At 38.3% G+C, this 25,432-nt stretch overlaps 1 protein-coding gene across 6 annotated transcripts in view; it reads left to right on the top strand.

The window, feature by feature from the left end:
* LOC150087215 (tyrosine-protein phosphatase Lar-like) overlaps nucleotides 1–25,432 on the top strand; it is a 1,652,393-nt gene that overhangs the window by 1,083,793 nt on the left and 543,168 nt on the right. For all 6 annotated transcript variants that reach the window (XM_090371077.1, XM_090371082.1, XM_090371081.1 and 3 more), the window contains one exon: nucleotides 16,908–17,094. In XM_090371077.1, the coding sequence (XP_090227203.1) occupies nucleotides 16,908–17,094 (187 nt within the window). The remainder of the gene's footprint in view (nucleotides 1–16,907; nucleotides 17,095–25,432) is intronic.

Here is a 25,432-nt window from a genome sequence, read left to right as displayed (position 1 = left end):
ATGTCAGTGTTGTCGTTTTTTTGCTTAAAATATACAAAGGGTACTAGGAAAGTTTTGCAATACAGCTTTGTTTATTTAATTTTTTCAAAGTAATTTCCTCTACATTCAATACACCTCTCCATCCTCCGAAACCAATCTTTAAACCAGTTCTGCCAAGTTTCACTAGGGAGTAAAGCACACTCGTTGTCCCAAGCCCGTAGAAGGTCCTCATCACTGGAAAACCGCCTCCCTTTTAGCGTCATTTTCACATGCAGGAACAGTGCAAAGTCGCAGGGAGCAAGGTCTGAACTGTAGGGAGGGTGCTCGAGAAGTTTCAGTCCTGTCGTGGTCAAATATTCGGTGCAGGCTTTGGCGCGGTTAGCTGGAGCATTATCGTGATGGAGGTACCAGGTGTCCATTCTTGACTTTGGCCGCAGGTTCTTCATAGATCCAATGACTTTAGGCAGGCATTGTGACTGTCTTCTGCGTGTCCAAAACGACACGTTCCACAATTCCACTCGATTTGAAAAATACAGCTATCATTTTCTTCTTTACAGATCGGGATTTTCTGACAATTACGGGTGTGTCGTCATCATCAAAGGCCCAAACTTTGTTTTGAGCCTTGGTCGGCAGATCGTAATAGTACAGCCAAGTCTCGTCACCTGTCACGATGTTGTTCACATACCGAGATTGTCCCTTATCAAACTTTTTTAACATCTCCCGGCACCAAGTCACATGTCGTGTCATCTGCTCTTCAGTCAGTTGATGCGGCACCCAGAGAGAACAAAGTTTCTTCACGTGCAAATGATCTTGCAGAATCGAACGAATTGCTGGTGCATTTAGGCCCAAAGTATCCTCTATCTGTTGGTAGGTCACTCGCCTGTTTTCGTCAAGCATTTTCCTCACAGCAGTAACGTTTTCCTCCGTAACTGACGTTTGTGGCCTTCCCGGCCTCTCAGAATCCTCCAGAGTGAAATTTCCCCTTTGGAATTCTCTATACCACCTGAATATCGTTGTACGATGTGGACAATCATCATCTAGTGCAAGAGTCATTTCTTCTAAGCACTGGTCTATGGTTAAACCACGCACGAAATTATACCGCAAAACTGTCCTTATCTCATTTCGTGACCACGATGCCATCGCAAGCACTTTACACTCTCACTACTAATGAATAACTGAGCCCATCGACTTGGCGCGGTGGCTACTATGCATGTATGAACATGTCTCAACATGCAGCAACAAGCAGCTTCCTGTGATTCACTGTTGCGTCATATTGCAAAACTTTCCTAGTACCCTTTGTATATAAAAAAAAAGAGAGACTTTTTATGTTGCATATATGTAGCCGACATGGCCTAGTAGGTTACTTTATTTTTTGAGAAGCCGTGTTGACCACATATGTGTGACACTATACATATGAAGGTCGTTTGTGATTAGTTTATTGCACGCACGGCCGGCGCTGCAATAAAACTAATTGCGATAAAATAAACTCTCAGATGTCGCAATAAGTTTGTCAGCATTGTTAGAGATTTTATGAGAACAAGTTTGTTAGTGCGCTGTATTATCCATCATATTGTGTTGTGTTTTTCTGAAGTTTGTACAAGTGTGTTGTTAAAAAAAAAAAAAAAATTCTAAAAAGGAAAGGCTAAAAGAAAATTACTAAAATAAGAGGAACTGAGAGAAATCGCTGGAATTTACAATTAAGCACAGTTAAACTTCTCACAGGACACACCGCCGTCGAGTTTTTTCAGAAGTTCAACTTTATCTGTTATAGACAATGTACGGTGTTTGCGCTTTGCACGAGAGGCACTTTCTTTATGCATTTGAACCATGGCTGGGGCTAAATGTGAGCATGTTATAATAATAATAAATGCAGTAAAACAAGTGTGATGGCTTTCCAGCGTTTAAGAGTTCATGCTGACAGCTGATGCTGCAACCAACACCAGCAAAACGGTAGCGGCAGGTCAGTGTGCCAACCCTTGAAATTTGAAATTATGTCCGAATTAGTTGTTGAACCGGATTCTGGTGGCCAGATTAGTGATGGTTGACCTGTAACCTGTATAACAATTAAGTCAATAAAATGACTAAATATATATAAAAACTTAGCGTTTGCTAGAGCTGGAAAAATTTTGGCCAACGCGGTAATGAACTGGGATAAATTATTAAAATATGCACTGGGATGACCATGGTAAACTTAGCCGACAAACTGGTTTGTCACTACTGCAATTTAGTGCTGCTCACTCTGAAAACAGATGGTGTGTGTTGTTGGGCTGGCGCAGAAGTGGAGAACGATATATTGATTGACACATACGCATGACAGATAATGTAATGATTGGTGGTAGATGATAAAATTATACGGTCAAATTATTGGTTTGCATGTGTTGATGCATAGGCATGACAGGTGATATAATGATTGGTGTGTGAGCATGACAAATGATAACATGATACTGCATAGTCATTGGGTAGTATTATAATTTGTATTTATGAGAAAAGAATGGTGTATAATTAGTTTTAAAATGAATAGTGAATAGGTAATATTAGCGATGAATCTTTTAAAGATGAAAGAAATTTTTAGGGTGTGTGATCATGACAAATGCTTGATTTTTATGATGAAACCTAAATAAGTCTGAAATTATACTGTTTTAAGGGCAATGATTATTTTAAACTAATTCAATCACAAATAGAGTCATGTGAAAAAAATGTTGTAGTAGTTGTAGTAGAAATGTGATGCAATAAATAAAACAAGCATATGAGATTATGTAGCATCAGCCAAAAAAAAAAAAAAAAATATTTCACACATCCATTCCCTCTAAAAGTTTGTCCAGTTCCTCTTTGAATTTATTTAAGCTATCAACTTCCACAATGACAGATGGAAGTTTGTTCCAGCAACCAGCTACCCACTGGCTAAAGTCAAATTTCCACACATCTATTCTACAACCAACTGTCTTTCCTCAATTTGAATTTATGTCCCCTCAGGTTCATAATCTAAACTGGAAGAATCCCATCCGAATTGAGCATGCTCAAGGCCATATACCTTCAATCATATCACCGCACAGGTCCCTAGTCTTCAAAACTTAAGTCTTTCTTGGTTAGAAGACCTCCTCATTTCTTGTTGCCTTTCAATATACTCAACTCAAGCAACTCTACATCCTTCCTAAAATGAGGCCTCCAGACCTGCATTGTAGTACTCAGTGTGGCCTGACCATTGCCTTATACAAAGGGATAATCACTTCCTCTTCCCTACTAGCAAAATTCCTGTATATCGTTGACAATACCCCATGACCTGCTCTGGCAGCCTATCTGCATTGCTCAGAAAACTTCATATCTGACTGCACTATTACTCCCAGGTATTTTTCATTTTCTACCACCCAGTTGGTATGTTTCTCTAGGCTTACTTCTACCCATATGCAGTACATTCCATTTGCTAAAGTTAAACTTCAGTTGCCACTTTTTTGCCCATCTACCCAACTTTACTAGATCCTGTTGCAGTAGCACACTGCCACACTGATTACAGACTAGCTTATATCTTCTTCAAATTCTTAATGCATGAATAATCACTGCTGATAATGAGATCAAGAGTATTACTCTCTCTGGTTGCCCCTGAAATGTGTTGCTGTAAAAAACAGTCATCCAATCAATCCGCAAAAGTCTTGCTAGTGTGCGAGTGGCCAAATCACAACTCATAACAGATGAATGGTGTGGATATAGTTGCAAGAAAGCCAACTTATACAGAATCAGCCAAAAAAAACTCTCTCACACATTTCCCATTTCACCTTTCCATCCAAAAATTTGTCTAGTTCTTTGAATTTATTTAAGCTATCAACTTTAACAATGACAGATGTAAGTTTGTTCCAGCAATCAACCACTCGCTGGCTAAAGGCAAATTTCCATACATCTATTCTGCAACTGTCTTTCCTCAATTTGAATTTATGCCACATAATATTATAGTAATATTATGCAAGAATAAAATGTGAACTTTAATGAAATCTGCTTCTCAAGATTTCGATCAACATCAACTTTCTAATTAGTGTAAGTAAGTTTCGATCAAACCGTTAAAAAATTTAAATGGTTTTACTCTAGTGCTGCCATAGATGTTTTCACATAAAAAAAAAAAACATCTTACTTGCGTACAGGGTACACACAGCTGCTTTTTTTTTTTTTTTTTTTTTTTTCATTCTCCACTACACTGAATGTAGTACCACAGAGCTGGTACTTTATTTACTGTGGGGTTAGTGCTACCTACATGCAGTACTTTGCATTTGTCAATATTAAACTTCAGTTGCCACTTCTCAGCTCATCTGCCTAACTTTTCTAGATCCTGTTGCAGTTGCATACTATCATTCCTGTCATTAACAGCTCTGCCAACCTTTGTATCATCTGCAAGCTTAGACATTAAGCCTGATATACCTTCATCAGTATCATTGATAAATACAGAAAACAGCAATGGGCCTAACACCGTGGACTAATAACATTAATCCACCTCCACAGGCTACTGCATGTCCCAATAGATACAATGTAAGAATCAATTCCACTTCTGCTTCTGGCTGTCATTAAGCCATAAGCAGATGTGGAAATGCATGCTGGTCGTAGTATATTGATATATATATTCATGCACTCAACACAACAATGAGTTTGTGGCTGATATTACTGATGATGCTTGGGTAATCTTGATAATCCAGATGATTATCAAGAATGATCAGCACCTTGAATACAAGGTTAGCTTTTCAGCAGTACTGCTCAATCTGCACAGAAAAATTAGTAAGCTAGTTCTGAAATACTTGATGGTTACCCATGTCTCTTCCTTCATTGACTGATGAATAGACAACAAATTCTTGTTCAGTCTTTTTAATGTGCAGGGTTGAAAGAATGGGATATAATAGTGGCTTGAGCTTACTGCTCAGTGCTGCAATGCCACTCATAGGTAGACTAAGGCTATCTTTCATTATCTTGAATCCTTATGCAACTTTCTACTGATGTGCATCCTTGACAGCATCAGAATTAAAAATCTGATTAAAGCCCCTTCTCCACTATGTGATGTTAGCTGCAGCAACATGATCCATACTTCCTGCTTCTCCGCTTTCTTTCAGATTACACAGGTGCTGTCATTTATTTAATAGGTTTATTGAGCAAACCTTTATTAACAATAAAGGGTTCTGGGTTGGAAGAATTATTTTCTTTACGCAAGCAATGATAGTATTTCAGAACCATAATTCTAATCACAGTGTTTCTAAGTCTGCTTTTCTTGTTGTTTTCATTTCATATGTACAAGGGAATACAGGGCTTGCTAAAGTCCATTTGGATTATTTTAGAGTTACTAAAAATACGAACATATATTTGCAAGCTTATGCAGTAATTCTAGAAGTGTAGTAAATAAACTTGTTAAATTTAAAATGTTGGTTAGATCACTAACTACATTAGAGGCAGAACTACATTAGAGGCAAAGTGACTGATGATTAAAGTGAACTATTACATATAAGTGTGTTTAGGGTCAAGCAGAACCAGGGCTTTCCCCCATCTCTGGTGTGTTATAGTATGCTGTAAATTCCAGAGATTTAAAAGTGTGTGGGTCTTGGATCGTTTAGTGTCGTGTACCATTATACTTCAGTAATTCTGTATATTACTGCATATTAAGCCGACCGGGTTAGCCGAGTGGGTAAAGTACCTGCCTGGCAACCCAAAGGTCGCGGGTTCGATTCCCGCCTCGGGCTTGGATCAAAGTACTGCAAAAACCTTGGGAGGTGCAATATGGCCACAGAAGCCGATGCGCCAACAACTACCAAATAAAAAAAAAAAAAAAAAAATACTGCATATTACTGCAGTAATTCTAGAAGTGTAGTAAATAAACTTGATAAATTTAAAGTGTTGGTTAGATCAGTACAGAAAAAAAAAAAAATGAGAGCAGAACTACATTAGAGGCAAAGTGACTGATGATTATATTGAACTGTTACATATAAGTGTGAGTATAAGTGTGTTTAGGGTCAAGCGGAACCAGGGGGTTCCCCCATCTCTGTGTAATTTACGTTGTGATGTGTTTGTTACAGTATGCTGTAAATGCCAGAGATTTGAAAATGCGTGGGTCTTTGATCGTTTAGTGTCGTGTACCATTATACTTCTGGTCATTTAGCCTTACTTATGGCCCGTGAAGGCAGACCAGGAACCCAGTAGCTTATATATACTCTGGCAGGTCCTGCCACCTAATTTCCTGAGATTTTGGTGGCTAGGACCTAAAAAAAAAAAAAAAAAACAGGGGACGCTTAAGTTTAGAAAAAGCCAGGAGAGGTTAATGTGGTTCAGGTTTCAATTTAGAAATCGTTAATTTTGATTAGTTGCTTGGAATGTATGCTGGCGCATTAAGTGGGGAGAGACTGGAGGGGAAGAAGACAGACGTATGGGGATCGATAGGGAAGGCAACCCAAGGTGATCCAGGCAAGGGAGCTGATACAGATCGGCATTTGGCTACAGAGCAGTGGGGCTGCAGCAGTCATAGTGTAGTCATGTAAGATCATGTGCGGTAGTAGAGTCTCTCATGGGAGAGTGTCCCGTCCAGGTTGAATGTCTTTGTCTTTGGTTCCCTATCTTCGGTTAGCACATTTGTCAGTTTCACTTAGGTCTCATATTTGTTGCTACATAGGCAGGGTTTCTTGGTTCCAGTATTGGTTCGTGTCATTGTAGGCAGTGCACCGTCACTATTCCTAGGCAAGACAGCTGGTATCTTCCATATAATTTTCATTCCGGGGTGTGTCTGAAAGGATGTTTTGATTTGTTATCTGGCTGCTTGTCTTTCACTCCTGGTGTATTGCATTTAGCATTCTCCTGCTTGAGAAGAGTTCTTGAGCAAAGTTGGTCAGGGCTCTGTATTCCTCTTCTGAATCCAGTAGGTGAAACTCTTGCTCTTTGGGGAGGTATCTTATACTCGTGATTAGGATGCACCTGTTTGCGGACAGTCGTACATGAAGTTTCGATCTCTCCACATGTACAGCATGGGTCCTCTACAAGGGCGAAGTTCATTAACTTTGCATTGAAGGGGCCATGTCCAGTTAGCAGTATATTGTTTACAATCCCAGGTAGGTGATTTTGGATAAATTTTTTCAAGTTGTGGCAAAAACTTGTGGGTGATTGCTCCTTTGGTTGTTTCTGCCCACCTGTCCTGCCACATCTGCAGCAGACGAGACTGAAACTGGATCTTTTCTGCCTTATGGTTGTTTGTTGGGTGTATTGTAAATTCCAGGAAAGTGGTGGTTATTCCCTTAGATAAGTAGTAGAGGAGTCCTGTTCTTGCGATTTCAAGATCAAGTGGATGTACTGCTGCTATCACCTGCAGTACTCGGTTATTCACTGTTCGGCAGGCATGGGTGGTAGTGAGCAGGATGGTGCGTTGAATTACATCCAGGGTTCTCTTGTTTACAACCAAGGCAGTTTTGTTGTACCAGATTGCTGAAGCATATGTAATTATTGGGAGGAAGGTTATTTGTAGTATAAGGCTAGGGTATGCTTTTTGAGACCCCAGTCTCGCCTTGTAACCCTAGCTACCATGGCAAAGTAGTTTCTGATCTTTTGTCTTAGGAATTTGAGATGTGGTTGGAAGGATAAGTTATTGTTTAATATTTTAGTTGATAGGTATTTTAGTTGACTGGCGAACTTGATAATTGTCCCATCAATCTTAATCTGGGGTGGTTGTCTCAGCTGCAGGGTTCCTTTTTAAGCAGCGCCGATGATATTTTTGTTGGTAGCATTGTTAAGAAATTCTTCTTGGCCCACAGTTGGAGTATCTGCAGGGCCTGATTAGCTAGGATTTCCAATTGGGCTCTGGAGTTTGCTTGCACTGTCAAAATCAGGTCATCTGCAAAGGCCTGCACCCCCACTGCTCCTAGGTCCATCCTCAAGAACTCATCAGATACAAAGTTCCAGAGGAGTGGGCCCAATGCAGACCCCTGTGGACATCCTCTGTGTACTGTTCTTGCGATCTTTTTGTATGGAGGTGTTTATCTCAGTTTTTCTTTGTGAGAGATCAGTTTCTATGACTTTATAGAGGTTGATAGGTACTTTAGCTTCCCTGAGTCTGCCCAGGATCCTCGGCCACGAGAGTGAGTTGAGCACTCCAGCAAAGTCAATTGATATTATGAGGAAATACTTGTTGTCACATTCTTTGACCTCGTTAAGTAGATTTTTGAGGGCTTCTGTTGTGGAGGATCCCGGTTGAAATCCAAACTGATTCCCAGCTGGGAGACCAGCTGCATCATAGTGTTGAAGGATTTGTTTGTGCAGTAGCTTTTCAAACAATTTGCTAACTACTGAAAGAAGTGCAATAGGCCTGTAGGATTTCGGGCACTCTGATTTCTTAGTCGGACTCTTGATGATAAGTTTTATATTGGCCGTTTTCCATTTTGTTGGGAATTTCCCTACCTCTAAGCATCTGTTGAACAGGGCTCAATAGAAGTTGCAGTGAATATTCTATTACTTTTTTAAGTATTTCGGATTCTATCAGGTCTAGGCCGTGACATTTTCTTATCCAGGCAACAGCAGTACTGAGCTCCTCCATGGTGAAGGGGAGCACCGTGATTTGTGTGTTGTAGTTCTGGTTTTTTTGACAGAGATGATTTTGTTCCTGTAGAGTTGGGACCACCGGTTCCCTGAATATGGCATTCAAGATGTCCACTTATTGTTCCCAAGTTGTTGTCATTTGACCTTGTGGGGTTCATGTGGTAGTCACTACCTCCCCCCTGGGGAGTTTATTGGTAATAACCCTGTAAACTGTTTCCCACGGGTCATCATTTCCAGTTGTTGTCACTAAGTGTTCCCAAGTTTGTTCCTTACTTTTCCTGATGGCATCCGTGTATCAGTTTCTGACTTCCCTATAATGTTGCCTGAGGGCTTCAGCTTCTGGCCACATCCTGACGCTCGTTGAAACTCCTTTCTTCTTTTGGTTACCACTTAGCGGAAGGCATTTATTTCTGGAGTCACCAGGGGATGGCTCCAGGTGCTGGGTTCCTCTTCTTTTTGATAGCTTCGTTGCTTGTATCTGTGAATATTTCAGTTGTCTTATCTTGCAGTACATCCAGGTCGGCTTGCAGGTTTAAACTTCCTGGATTGCATTCCACTGCTTCATTCAGTAGGTTTCTGAAGAGTTCCCAGTTGGCACTGGTGATGGCGTATCTGTTTATCATCTGCTTGGCTGGTGGTGTTCTTGTTGGACTCTTGTTATCTTGTAGGTTATGACCCGGTGGTCTGAAGTGGTCCATGAATCTTTGACCCTCCAATCAGTCACAAACCCAGCAAGATTTCTCGATGCCAGGGAGATGTCGATCATGGCCTCCCACAGGGTATTACAATAGGTTGGCAGATGATGTGGCTGTTACATATAATGGACATTAAATAAGATGGGAAAGAAAATCAGAATATTGAAACTAATGAGCTGATAGTTCACACAGTAGCAGAACATTTCTGCTTTTGCTACATGACCTCTCTATGTACCAACATGTTAGAGGTACTGCAAGAAAAAAAGTAATATTTTCATTTCAGGAACAATTCATCATGTATTAAGAACCTTCAAATGAAGGAACCATCATTAGGAGTCAGTGATTGCAGTGTAGTCGTGGTGGTTTTTTTTTTTTTTTTTTTTTCAAATTAATTAGCATTAGTAGGGGCATGTGATGCAAGAAAGCAAGTTTATACAGCCTCAGCCAAAAAAAAAAAAAAAACCTTCCCATTTCACTGATCCATTCATTCCAAATGTTTGTCTAGTTCTGCCTTGAATTTATTTAAGCTATCAACTTCCACAAAACAGATGGAAGTTTGCTCCGGCAATCAACTACCCGCTGGCTCAATGCAAATTTCCGCACATCTATTCTACAACTGTCTTTCCTCAGTTTGAATCTATGCCCCCTCAGTTTGTAATCTGAACAAGAGTAATGAAATGGAACAAGCCCATCAGCATTGAGCCTGCTCAATCCAATCCAGGTGTTATACACCTCAATCAGATCACCTTGCAGGTGCTTAGTTTCCAGACGCTGCAATTTGCAGAACTTAAGCCTTTCTTTGTAAGAGCACCTGTTTTTCCCCTCATCAGTCTTGTTGCCTTTCTCTATACTCGTTCTAGAAACTTGACATCCTTCCTAAAATGATGTTTCCAGGCCTGTATGCAGTACTCAAGGTGATGCCTGACCATTGCCTTATACAAGGGGATAATCACTTCCTTATCCCTGCTCGCATAATTCCTGTACATCATTGACAAGACCCCATGACCTACTGTGGCATACTGTCTGCACTGCTCAGAAAACTTCATAGCTGACTGCACAGTTACCCCCAAGGTCTCTTTCATTCTCCACTACCCTGAGTGTAACAACACCCAGTTGGTACATTTCTCTGAGGTTGCTTCTACCCATATGCAGTACTTTGCATTTGTCAGTGTTAAAACTTCAGTTGTCTCTTCTCAGCCCATCTGCCCAACTTTTCCATATCCTTCTGCAGCAGCAGCATACTGTCATTATTGTTATTAATTACCCTGCCAACCTTTGTATCATCTGCAAACTTTGACATTAAGCTTAATATACCTTCATCAACATCATTTATAAATATACCAAAAACAATGGGCCCAACACCGAACCCCAAGGAACAAAACTAATAACATCAGTCCATGTAGAGCAGTATCCATTGATTATCACCCTGTCTTTTCCCACTCAGCCATCCTTTTATCCATTGTAGCAACTTTCCCTTACTGCTATACTGCTCCGATTTATACAGTAGTCTTCCATAGGCAACAGTATCAAAAGTTTTCCCGAAATCCAAATATATGATATCAAAATTATTTTTTGCTTCCAGTTCCTTTATGATCATGTCATAGTATCCAATCAAATTGGTCTGACAAGACTTCCTCTTGACAAACCCATACTGTGTCTGAATTATTACTTGTGTCTTGTCTAGAAGATCCTGCAATGCTTCTTTAACCAGTGACTCCATTATTTTCCCTGGAACAGAAGTCAAACTAACAGGTCTGGAATTGAAGATACATTTGCACACCTCTAGTCCATAAGGACTTCCCCTGAGTCCAAGGATGCTCTCATAATTATGGCTAAGGGTTTGCTTACTTCCTTTGCATCACCTTTAATATAACTGGATAGATTCCATCTACATAGGTGCCTTTTTAATGTTTAACTTCAACGATTTCTCATGCACTTTGCTCTCAGTTGTTACAAAATCATTTAACTCCCTGTTAGAGTTTGATAAACATCTGGCCTTCTCCTTCTTGAATAACTCCTCAGTAGATGCAAAATACTCATTTAGTTTGGCAGCTATCTGAGAATGATCATCTACAGTCAGAAACCATTTGTATCAAGTGGCCAATCGGATTTATCCCCTTCACTTTAGAGTTTATATAAGTAAAGAAGTCTTTGTTGTTTTTCTTTGCATCCTTGCCAAAGATTTCTCATAATCTGCCTTTCCTTGCCTTACTTCCTTTGTAACTTGACTACAGACTAGCTTGTATCTACCATAGGCTTCTGTTTCATCTGACAATTTATGTGCATCCTATGCACCATAAATATTTCTTTTCTGCCATGAGTCTCATTAGATCATCTGACATCCCTTTAGGCCTAAACCTAGAACAGTATTTCTTAGTTGGAAGAAAAAGCTTAGTAGCATTATAAATTACTTCTTTGAATGCTTCCCATTTAGAATTTGCTGTTGTTAACATCATCAGTTGGTTCCACAGTATAGAACTTAAAAAAACTTTCAAACCACTGTAGTCATCTTTACGAAAGCAAAAACCCTTCCCTTTACCCCTGATGGTAGTTACATCTTTAAGTTACAAAAGGTGATATAGTTGTACACGTTGGCACTAATAATATTAAGAGTAGGAGACCGGCAGAATTACTTAACAAGTACAGGTCACTGTTGAACAAAAGCCGAGAATTAGGGTTGAATTTGAAAGTGTCTGCAATTCTGCCCAGACACGATAGGAGGGAGTATATGATGAGAGCCTTGTCGATCAATTCGGCCCTGGAAAGATTGTGCAAGGCTCAAGGGGTAGAATTTTTTTCAGCCTGGACTGTACTTGTTAACAGGAGAGATTGCTTCTACAGGGATGGGATACACTTAAATAGAAAGGGTGCAAGAATATTTGCTGATGCTATCGAGGCAGTGTTAGGTGGGTCGAAAAACTGCTAGCTTGGGGGGAGACAAAGACCAATAGATTGACAGTAGCCACTGGCAGAGGTGAAAGAGATTCTTGCACTGCTTCTATTAGAATGAGCAGAAGCCTGAAAAACAAGATGCATGATATTTCAGAGACTGCTGGGAGCCATTGCGGTACAAGTAAACACATGGATTGTGTTAGGGTAGCTAAGAATAGAAACAGGTGCAGGTATACTTGTGTGTACACCAATGCTAGGAGTTTAGTAAATAAATTTGATGAATTTGAGGTATTGCTCAAAACATCGAAGGCAGATATTGTTGAGATATCAGAGACGTGGTGTCACACAGATATAAGGGATGCAGAACTGCAATTTGAGGAGTACAACGTCTACAGAAAGGATAGACAGGATAGGAAGGGGGGAGGGGTTATGCTATTAGTTAAGAAACACATAAAATCCAAGGAAGTCAAGCAAGTCGGCATCACTGGACAGTGCAGTGTCGAGTCAGTTTGGTGTGACATAAGCATTGGGAGATCAAAATTGAGAGTAGGAATGTGCTATAGGCCTAATGAGTCTGATGAGTATAATAAGAAACTGTACAGGGAAATAGAGTGGACCAGTAAATCAGAGAGTCTTATAATGGGGGATTTTAATTTCCCAGATATTGACTGGAATTTGTGGGTTGGTCACTCACACACTAGAAACACTTTTGTGGATTTATTGGATGATTGTTTTCTACATCAGCATGTCCTGGAGGCAACTAGAGGGAGTAATACTCTTGATTTGATTATCAGTAGTGATCCTTCATACATTAAGAATCTGCAGATAAAGGAACCACTAGGTAGCAGTGATCACAGTGTGCTGAAGTGGGATTTACACAAAGAGATAACTACGATCGGGGGTAAAGGGAAGGGTATTTGCTTTCGTAAAGACGACTACGATGGTCTGAGACAGTATTTTAATTCTATACAGTGGGACCAACTGATAACGTTACCAACAGCAAATTCAAAATCGGTAGCATTCAAAGAACTTATCTTGGAACCTATTAGGCTTTACATACCAACTAAGAAATATTGTTCAAGGTTTAGGCCTAAATGGATGTCAGATGAACTAATGACACATATGGCAGAGAAGAAAAAGGCATGGGATACATATAAATTTACATGTGACGCAGAAGCCTATGATAGATATAAGTTGATCCGTAACCAAGTTACAAAGGAGGTTAGGCAGGCAAAGGCAGATTATGAGAAATCTTTGGCAAAGGACGCAAAAAAAACATCAAAGTGTTCTTTACTTATGTAAACTCTAGAAGGAAGGGGATGAATCAGATTGGTCCACTTGATATCGACGGTTCAACTGTTGATGATCCTGCTCAGGTAGCTAACAAACTAAATGAATATTTTGCATCGACATTCACACATAAGGAGTTATTCAGCGAGGGGAATGCCAGAGGTGTATTCAACTCTAGCAGTAAGCTAGATAATCTTGTAATAACTGAGAGTAAAGTGGAGGAGAAATTGTTGAAGATAAACACAAGAAAGGCACCTGGGGTAAATGGGATCTATCCAATTATATTAAATGAGGCAGCAAAGGAAGTAAGCAAACCCTTAGCCATAATTATGAGAGCTTCCTTGGACTCAGGTGTGGTACGCATAGACTGGAGATTTGCAAATGTGACTCGAATTCACAAAGGAGGATCAAAGGCTGACACAAGTAATTATAGACCTGTGAGTTTAACTTCTGTTCTAGGAAAATTAATGGAGGCACTGGTTAAAGAAGCATTGCAGGATCATCTAGACAAGACTTCAGTTATAGCTTGGACACAGCATGGTTTTGTTAAGGGAAAGTCTTGCCTGACCAATTTGATTGGATACTATGATGCAGTCACAAAATAACTGGATGCAGGGAATAACTTTGATATTATATACTTGGATCTTAGAAAGGCTTTTGATACTGTTGCACATGGAAGATTGCTGCATAAATTGGAGCAGTGTGGCATTGGAGGCAAATTGCTGCTATGGATAAAGGGGTGGTTGAGGGGGAGAAGACAGAGAGTGGTAATCAATGGACACTGCTCATCATGGACTAATGTTATTAGTGGAGTCCCTCAGGGTTCAGTGTTGGGTCCATTATTGTTTTCTGTATTTATAAATAATATTGATGACGGTATATCAAGCTTAATGTCCAAGTTTGCAGACGATACAAAGGTTGGCAGGGTTGTTAAGGACACTACTGATGCTATGCTGCTGCAACAGGATCTGGAACGGTTGAGCAGATGGGCTGAGAGGTGGCAAATGAAGTTTAACCTTGAGAAATGTAAAGTACTACATACGGGAAACAGCAAATCCAGAGCAAAGCATCAACTCTGTGGTACTACGCTGACAGTGGTAGTTTCCTGAATTTCCTGGGAACTTGCTTTCTGGGCTGTTGCTCATTCCAATAGAAGCAGTGCAAGAATCATTTCTACCTCTTCCTGTGGCTACTGTTAATCAATTAGTCTGTAAATCCCCCAAGCTAGCAGTTTTCTGACCCACCTAACATAGACAGCTGTCATAGATGCCCATCAGAATGCTGAGTTGGCACCTAATTTCTTTACATTCTCTGCACCTAGCACACACAAAGACATTCTCCATGGCTAGATCAATATCCTGTTTGAGAGAGAGATCAGCAAACAGACATGTTGCAATTTGCACATTTTTTTGAACTTTGATCAGTTGGAGATTCGCCCCTTTTGATTCTCTCTTGAACCACAGTATTTTCACTACTCCACATGCTGGAGTAGTGAAAATCTGGGGCATGATTTCCGTTTAAATACATGTTTAATTAATTTAATTGATTTACATGTTAATTAGTTTAATTAACAATAAAAATTAAAAGGATTTATAAATTTAATTGATTAATTGCCAATACTATACTAAGTATTGGCCATTAAGTATTAATACTACAAATGAGGATAAGGGAGAGGAATTTTGTGTGCACAAAGGATGCTGACATTTTTTAAAATTTTTTTGACTGTTTTTTAGTGCAGTCAACAGATTTTGTTAAATTTGCAATGTGATATATTCAAGAAGATAATTATAGCATTCACTAAACTTACAGGTGGCAATGATGCAGGGTAACAAGCTTGTACATCATCTCTGGGGGGGGGGGAGACACTTCCACACATTACTTATATACCCTGTCCATAATGTTTTTAGTTCTTTTCTAAATTTGTCTAAATCATCCTCTTCCTCAATACCAAATATAATTTTATTCCAACAATCAACTGCCCACTGGCTAAATGCAAATTTCCACACATCTATCCTGCAACCATCCAATTTCAATATATGCCCCTTCATGTATACAGTGGGAGGAAGAGGAAGAATGCAGAACTGAAACCATTCATCATCTTGAGACTAGACACCTGCAACGTTATCTAATCAATGTGATTAAGGCTTTGAATGGATTGAGCAAACTCAATGCTGAGAGCATTATAATAATAATACATTTATTTTTATACTCTGGGACGACCACATGGTCAATGGAGTTTACAAGATTGAAAGAATACAAGAAACAGCACTATATTTAGTATTCACAGTGCTGTTTCTTGTATGTTTTGATCTTGTGAACTCCTCTGGCTATCCCAGAGTATAAACAGAAATTTATTATTATGATAATGCCATCAGCATTGAGCTTTCTCAATCCATTCAAAGCATTAAGCATCCAGTCAGTTCTGCTGTTTACAAAACTGAAGCTGTTCTTGGTAAAAGCACCCTTTTGTTCCCCTCACCAATCCATTGCACTTGTTCCCACAGATCACATCCATCCTAAAATGCACGGCTACTCCCAGGTCTTTTTCATCTTCTACTACATTTAGTGTAGTACCACACAGTTGGAATGTTAATCTGGGATTACTGCTACTCATATGCAGTACATTGCATTTGTCAATGTTAAACTTCAGTTGCCATTTCTCAGCCCATCTCCATAATTTTCCAGATCTTGTTGCAGTATGTTTTGTTGATTTTGCCTGACATACCTTCATCAATATTGTTAATAAATGTAGAAAACAACAATAAGCCTATCAGTGAACCTTGTGGGACTTTACTGATAAGTTCAGTGCCCATTGATAACTACCCTGCCTTCTCCCACTCAACCATCCCTTTATCCATAGCAGTAACTTGTCTTTTATGTGCAACACTATCAAAAGCTTTCCTGAAATCCAAATGTATGATATAAAAGTAATTTTTCATCCCATTTTTTTGTTACTGCATCATAATATCGAATTCCTGTGCACACTTGGTGTTTTCCATTTAATTATATCTTGTGAAGTACTCCATCTCTGCGATCCCCCCTTCAACCTCCCTACTCACTGAAGTAAGCTCCCTCTTCACCCCCCTATGATTAAAGGCCCCACCCCAAAAGCTCCCAAATTTGTATTGACTGAGAAAATTATTCAAATTGTGAAACCAAAACTGTTATGATTTCCAAAAGAAGTCTATCAGAAATGCCTCCAGAAGGTCCATGTGTTGAAATCAGTGTATGTTGTCAAGCAGGCAACTTCAATGGAAAAACATCCAAATAACCAGTAAGTGCCATTTCACAAATATTAGTTCAGGCCTTGAATTTTTTTGATGTCAACTCATATAAATCACAAATAAAGTTTTTTTTAGAAAAAATTAATTACTTTTGCTCTTTTTTGACTGTTGTATTTTTTTTTTTTTTTTTTTACCATTTATGACCACAAATACTATTTATTGTAAATTAAATATCAGTCAAAAAACAGTATATTCAGAAAACTGACTAGACTACTCCTTTTTGAATTAGTTCCTACAGCACCTCCTCAAAATGTTTCCCATCGTCTTCAGAGTCCTACTACAATCGTTATTACCTTGGGACCCCCTATTCCTCAATATCGGAATGGTCAAATAACTCATTATGGGATCCAGTTTCATAAATCTTCAGAATCTACCCCATCAGAGCGTAATATAACAGAAACACGCATGGTTTTCAGGTACTTTCCTCTTTTAATCTGTTGACTTAATAATAAATTAAATGCCTATTGGTTGACCTTTAACTTTTCATTTTATAAGTACAGAATTTTTTCTTTTAATACTCATCAGTGGCATGACCATTGAAGCAGTGTGCAGCATCCATACTAGAAGTTGCACACTCACAACTACTACCTCGTATAACCGACTTCATTGTGAACATTATGTATATTTACATTGCTGATTATAAATGGTCCTGAATTGTAACAAGCAGTTGCTTTGGTATGTGTTTACATCATTTAACTTGAAGGTTTTCATGTTGTGAGGGACAGTTCATTTACTGTATTCATAGGCTTTTTTTTTGCCTAGGATTTTTCAAACAAAATTTTATGAGTTTTATTTATCCTACATGAACATTCCTCCATAATTTCTTGTGATGGGGGGGAAGTTGTGTGGATTAATATCCATAATGTTAATGGATATTAATTGATTGAATGAATAATATTTTATGCATATACATTTTCTGTTAATCTTATTCATCATTACCAAACTACTCTTTAATACATATCAGATAAATCAAATTTGGATTGTAGATTTTATGTGCATCTGAACTAGTCAAGTTATTTTTTTCACTTTTTATTATATTTACAGTAAACCAAGGTAAGGAAACAAAGTCCACATGATATGTACCCTTAAAACTAAATTTATTAAATTTACTTTCCCCATCTCATCCAAACTTCACTCCAGCAGGATCGTGCAAAAAGTGCATTGTTTGAATTAATTGCTATTGTAGCAGCTTTTGCCACCCTCTGTTGAATGATTCTGATTGGTAATCATTACACTAGTTTAATATGAAATTTTAGCCAATAGATATGATAATTATTCAACACCTTTTTAGCCAAAAGCAATGGTGACTTTTCTGATCAATTTGTTCTGATTGATAATCATTACACTAGTTTAATATGAAATTTTAGCCAATAGATATGATAATTATTTAACACCTTTTTAGCCAAAAGCAATGGTGACTTTTCTGATCAATTTGAATTGGAGTGAAATTTCAAATAAATAAGGTCTTTTTAGTTTAAAAAAGTCAACTGAAAATTAAAAATTAATAATTAATTGTAAATTAATAAAATTTTTAAGAAACTAATAAAAATGAAATTAATATATAATGTTATTATCCAAGCAATATTAGCATGACCTTTCTACAGCATAACCATCCAGGATGCCTACATACATATTTACAACTTCCATCCTGGGGATCAGAGCACAAATAGTAATATATCCAGATCTTGAAAAAGTAATCTTGGAATAGCTAATGATGATGCATGCAAAAAACATTCCCAAAGATGTAAATCTTTTAAAAATTAAGGCTGAATTGTGCATCAGATGAACATTTAAGAATTAATGGATAATGACACAGGCAGTATCCTATGTTTGATATACACTGTTAAACATTTTAAGGTTCATGCAAGTGTTTTTATGTTTCAGTGCAGTCTCTCAGTGTAAGGAAACGTTGGAGATAATAGTGGCAAAAACCAGGTGGGCTGTGTTGACAAAAAAAAAAACACTTATTATTTTTAGTTTCATTCCTTCATATTATGTGCAGTTTAGCTGTATTTAATGTCTTTTGAGCAGTTTTTCATAATAATTTCAAAAATATTGGTTGTCATTGCATTGAGATATCAAGCCCTGTTTGTGAAGGCAAAGAAAACAAATAGTTGTATTCACCTTTTATTCCATAATTAGTTCATTATTTATTTCTAATTAAAATTAATGCCCAATGCACAAGCAGCAGGCTTAGTTGCTGCATCCATATGGTACTTTATAAACCCCATAGTTATATGTTGTTAGTGACTAATTTTGTTTTTAGATTTCCCAGTATGTTTGAGTACTCCTAATGCATATTTGCCTATAAGTTTGTGTTCTTATAACACCGGCACCTACCTTGTTTTTATATTAGAGTTCCACTTTGTAAGGCTGATAGCACTAAAATTAAAACTCTTCTTTTATTGTACAACTTTGTGTATGCTATATTATATGCTACAGTTCAAGCTCTTTATAGTGACCCTCCTTTTAACATCCCAACACATTATAATGACCCATGTGGTAGGTTCTGGACAATTTTTCATAAACCTAAAATTTCACATTTATCATATAGAATGTAAAACAGGGTTTTGCATTCTATATGACAACTGTGAAAGAAGACAGATTCTCTATAATGATCAAAAAATTTCTACCACTCTCGATTTTTACTTGTTTTTTATTATAATATTTACATTTAAAATTGAAAGAACTTGTAGACTGACCATGCAAAATTACTCATTTGAAATTTTCCATGCTCATTGGCATAATGAAATGAACTTTGACTAAAAGTTAATTTCGTTATACTGTATAACGAAATACTACAGTATGTAGTATTTCGATATAACTCCTATGAAGTGGGTAGCTTTGCCATTCACAGACAAAATTAAGATATTACAAGCTTCACATAACAGCATGTATTCTAAGACCAACATCACTAAACAGTTTGTCATTCCTACAAGTGCACTGTCCACCACTCTGAAAGATCAAAACAAATTGAAATCTTAGACAAATCTGCTGCACCAGATAAGGTCAAAACAGCTAAAGTATTTGGATCTTTAAAAGGTACACGTGGAATATCCAACGATTATTTATATTAAAGATGTTCCCATAGATGGAAATCTTTTGAAAACCAAGCTGAATAATTTACCCGTCAAATGAATATTGAAGATTTCAAGTATTCCGCTGGAGAGTAATATTAATTGCTGTATAGTGCAAGAAGTCACTAGCTTTTGCTGCATTGGCAAAAAAAAAAAAAAAAAAAACACCACCACCAAGTTGATAAGAAAATACAGATTATATGCTTCCCTCCTCACAAAGGTCATCCATTTGACCTTTGAATTTATTTAAACTGTCAGCCTGAACTACCTGCGATGGCAGCTTGTTCTAACAATCAGTGAGTTACAGGCTAAAAGGAAACTTCCTACAATCTACTAAACCTCAACCCCTGTAATTTGAATTTATGGCTTCTAGTTCTGAAATTCATTATAACAGTGAAAATTTCACCTTCATCCATTTTAGTAATCCCTCTCAGAGCCATTTAAACTTCAATCAGGTCACCTCTGAAGTGCATGGTTGTCAAGCTCTGTAGTCCACATAATTGGTTTCTTTCCTACTATGGTCACCCTTTTGCCGATCTCACTATGAAAGTTGCCCGTCTTTGGACCCTTTCAAAGGGTCCCCCAAATGTAGTCTTAGAATTGCCTTATACAGTGAGGTTATGACCTCCATATCTCTGCAGGATAATGTTCAATAAATCATCACTACAACACCATGGGCTTTCCTGGTTGCCTACACTGTTAAGAAAACTTACTATCTGCCTGTATTGTAACTCGCAGATACCTTTCTGTAATTTAACCTGTCTATAATTTAACCCCACTAAGTGTATAATTTATTTGTGTGTTGCTATTCCCCATTTATTTGGGCAGGACACATAGCTCAAAGACATGATGACAGGTGGACTAAGAAAATAACAGAATGTCACCCAAGAGGAGCTAGAAGAAAACTTGGAAGACAACAACGGAGATGTCAGATGAAATTCATGAGTTTATGGGTAGTAAATGGATAGCCATTGCACAAAACAGAAGGAACTGGAAAGTTGTTGGAGAGGCCTTCATCCTTCAGTGGATTGAAAATGGCTGATGATGATGATGATGATTACCCAAATGGTAGGACCCTCCATTTAGCAGCATTAAAATATGGCTTCCACTTCTCTGATCATCTTTGAAGTCTGTTCGTATCATCCTAAAGGAGCGCTGGTTGGCACCGATCATTAACGACTCTGCTAATTGTTACGTCATCTGCAAATTTTAACATCATGCTTTCTACCGCTTTGTCGATGTCATTTAACAAAATGAGAAACAGCAGTGGTCCAAGAACCAATCATTGAGGGACTCCACTGCTGACATAACACCAATCTGAAGAATATCAATTAATCACAACACATTGTCTTGTGCCCTGCAGCCAGTCAGCAATCCATCTTAGAATGTTACCAGTAATCCTAACTTGTTCAAGCATATGCAGTAACCTCTAATGAGGGACTGAGTCAAATGCTCTTCTAAAATCCAAATAAACTGTGTCAAAATTGTTTCCTAAATCCAGCTCATGAAGACCTCCAAAATAGCCTACTATGTCACTATAACACAGAAGAGAACAGGCAGTGGATTTTCGGCTGCTGAAAAGGAATAAGTAGTTTTGATTTTTTTACCGTATCCTTCGTTAATTAACATATTACATTGTGTTCTACAAAGATATTAAATAGGCTTAGTAGCATTTGTTAGCTTATTTTTTTACACTTAACTATTGATTTTGTAAGTTACAACTCACCGCTCGTACCGGTGTTGGCACCAATATTGTTGAACTTGTCACCAGTGTTGTAGTCGATTAGATATAGTATAACGTATATCTTGAACTGTTTGCGTAAGGTATAACATAAAACTAGATAGCATAATAGCAGTGTATGAGGAATCTGTTAGCTTAGTATAGTGTTATCAATTAATTCAATTTCATTTTTAATTAAAGGTCATAAAGGTCTCAGAGATTTTTTAGGTTCTGTACAGTGGGAACAACTGATGATGTTACCAACAGCAAATTCAAAATGGGAAGCATTCAAGGAAGTAATTTTGGAAGCGACTAGACGTTTTGTTCCCAGTAAGAAATGCTGCTCAAGGTTTAGGCCCAAATGGATGTCAGATGATCTAATGAGACTCATGGCAGAGAAGAAAAATGCATGGGATGCTCATAAATTGTCAGGTGACACAGAAGCCTATGGTAGATATAATCTAGTCTGTAATGAAGTCACAGAGGAGGTTGGGCCAGCGGAGGCAGATTATGAAAAATCTTTGGCAAAGGATATAAAGAAAAACAGGAAAGACTTCTTTACTTATATAAACTCTAAGAGGATGAATCAAATTGGATCACTTGATATCACTGGTTGGACTGTAGATGATCAGTCTCAGATAGCTGCTGAACTAAATCAGTAATGGCATCTACATTCACACATAAGGAATTATTCAAGTATGAGAGGACCAAATGTTTATCAAACTCTAACAGGGAGTTAAATAATTTTGTAATAACTTAGAGCAAAGCAGAGGAGAAATTGTTGAAGGTAAAAAACATAAGTTAACATAAGAAAGACACCTGTGGTAGATGGGATCTCTCCAGTTATATTAAAGGAGGTGGCAAAGGTAGTAGGCAAACCCTTAGTCATAATTATGAGAACATCTTTGGACTCGGGGGGGAAGTCCCCACGGACTGGAGATATGCAAATGTATCTCCAGTTCACAAAGGGTGACAAGTGTAATTACAGATCTGTTAGTTTGACTTCTGTTCCAGGGAAAATAATAGTCAGTGGTTAAAGAAGCACTGCAGGATCATCTAGACAAGACATCAGTGATAATTCGGACACAGCATGGGTTTTTCAAGGGGAAGTCTTGTCTGAAGAATTTGATTGGATACTGTGATATGGTGACAATGGGACCTGATGCACAAAATAATTTTGTTGTCATATACTGGGATTTCAGGAAAGCTTTTGATACTGTTGCATATGGAAGACTACTATGCAAATTGGAACACTATGGAATTAAGGGCACATTGCTACAATGGATAAAAGGATGGTTGAGTGGTAGAAGGCAGAGAGTGGTAATCAATGAACTGGGATATCTGCCTTCGTTTGCTCTTCATGGATTAATGTTATTACTGGTGTCCCTCAGGGTTTGGTGTTGGGCCTATTGTTGTTTTCTATCGATGATATTGACCAAGGTATATCTATATCAAGCTTAATATCAAAGTTTGCAGATCATACTAAGTTTGTGATAGTTGATAATAACCCGAGGGAGGGGCTCACATCTGGTGAGTATTGGCTTGGCACACTCAGGATCCTGAGCTGGATATCATCATTCTTCTCTTTTTTGGTGATTTCCTCCTACTTTTCTCTTTCTCTCTCTCTCTCTCTCTCTCTCTCTCTCTCTCTCTCTCTCTCTCTCTCTCTCTCAGGCTACTCAATTTTTTTTTGTCTGGTGGAGCATAAGTCTGGAGATATGCAAATGTATCTCCAGTTCACAAAGGGTGACAAGTGTAATTACAGATCTGTTAGTTTGACTTCTGTTCCAGGGAAAATAATAGTCAGTGGTTAAAGAAGCACTGCAGGATCATCTAGACAAGACATCAGTGATAATTCGGACACAGCATGGGTTTTTCAAGGGGAAGTCTTGTCTGAAGAATTTGATTGGATACTGTGATATGGTGACAATGGGACCTGATGCACAAAATAATTTTGTTGTCATATACTGGGATTTCAGGAAAGCTTTTGATACTGTTGCATATGGAAGACTACTATGCAAATTGGAACACTATGGAATTAAGGGCACATTGCTACAATGGATAAAAGGATGGTTGAGTGGTAGAAGGCAGAGAGTGGTAATCAATGAACTGGGATATCTGCCTTCGTTTGCTCTTCATGGATTAATGTTATTACTGGTGTCCCTCAGGGTTTGGTGTTGGGCCTATTGTTGTTTTCTATCGATGATATTGACCAAGGTATATCTATATCAAGCTTAATATCAAAGTTTGCAGATCATACTAAGTTTGTGATAGTTGATAATAACCCGAGGGAGGGGCTCACATCTGGTGAGTATTGGCTTGGCACACTCAGGATCCTGAGCTGGATATCATCATTCTTCTCTTTTTTGGTGATTTCCTCCTACTTTTCTTTCTCTCTCTCTCTCTCTCTCTCTCTCTCTCTCTCTCTCTCTCTCTCTCTCTCTCTCTCTCTCTCTCAGGCTACTCAATTTTTTTTTGTCTGGTGGAGCATAAGTCTCAGGCTTCCTTGTACACCATATGGCTAATAATAATAACAGTAATGACAGTATGCTGCTGCAAAAAGATCTGGAAAAGTTGGGCAGATGGGCTGGGAAGTGATAAATGAAGTTTAACATTGACAAATGCAAAGTACTGAATATGGGTAGCAGTAACCTCAGAGAAATGTACCAGCTATGTGGTGGAGTCAGATATGAAGTTTTCTGAGCTGTACAGACAGGCTGCCAAAGTAGGTCATGGGGTCTTGTCAATGATATACAGGAATTTTGCGATCAGGGATAAGGAAGTGATTAACCTTTTGTATAAGGAATTGGTCAGGCCACACCTTGAGTATGTGTACAGGTCTGGAAGCCTCATTTTAGTAAGGGTGTAGAGTTTCTAGAATGACTACAGAGAAGGGCAAGAAGAAGGGAAAAGCTCTTTTGTAGAAAGGCTGAATTTCTGCAAATTGCAGCTTCTGGAGATTAGTCACCTGCGAGGTGATCTGATTAAGGGGTATAAGGCCTTGAATGGATTGAGCAGGCTCAATGCTGATGGAATTCTTCCTTTTGCTCAAATTACAAACATGACGATGCATAGATTCGCACTGAGTAAAGACAGTTGTTGAAAAGATCTGCAGAAGTTTGCCTTTAACCAGCAGGTAGTTGATTACTGAAACAAACTTCCATCTGTTGTTGTGGAAGTTGAAAGCTTAAATAAATTCAAGGTAGAACTAGACAAAGATTTGTAACGAATGGATCAGTGAAATGGGAAGTGTTTTTTTTTTTTTTTTTTTTTTTTTGTGGCTGAGGCTGTACACGCTTGCTTTCTTGCACAGGGGCCTCTTCTAATGCTAATGCTACCATCAAGGGTAGAGGGAACGTCTTTTGCTTTCATAAAGGTGACTACAGTGGTCTAAGACAGGTTTTAATTCTACACAGTGGGATCAACTGATTATGTTACCAACAGAAAATTCTAAATGATAAGCATCCAAGGACTTAATTTTGAATCCTACTAGGCTTTCCAAACAAACTAAGAAATACTGTTCATGGTTCATGCTTAAATGGACATAGGATTAGTAATAGACACATGTGATGCGAGAAAGCAAGTGTATGAGCTTATGTAGCATCAGCCTAAAAAAAAAATTCACACAAGTATTCCCTCTAAATGTTTGTCCAGTTTCTCCTTGAATTTATTTAACCTATCAACTTCCACAACGACGGACGGAAGTTTGTTCCAGCAATTAATTAACTTCCCACTGGCTAAAAGCAAATCTTGGTAAGAGGATCTCTTCATTCCCCCCACCAATCTTGTTGCCCTTCTCTGTACACACTCAAGCAAATCTACATTCTTCCTAAAATGAGGTCTCCAGACCTGTATGCAGTACTCAAGGTGTGGCCAGACAAAGCTTGCCTTATACAAAGGGATAATCACCTCCTTTTTCCTTGCTAGCAAAATTCCTGTATATCATTGACAAAAGCC

This window comes from Mastigoproctus giganteus, chromosome 4 (assembly GCF_048544385.1).
Source record: "Mastigoproctus giganteus isolate SK-2022 chromosome 4, ASM4854438v1, whole genome shotgun sequence".
Taxonomy (NCBI): Eukaryota; Metazoa; Arthropoda; class Arachnida; order Uropygi; family Thelyphonidae; genus Mastigoproctus; species Mastigoproctus giganteus.
The sequence above is the reverse complement of the archived record's forward strand: the minus strand, read 5'-3'. Positions and strand labels throughout refer to the sequence as shown.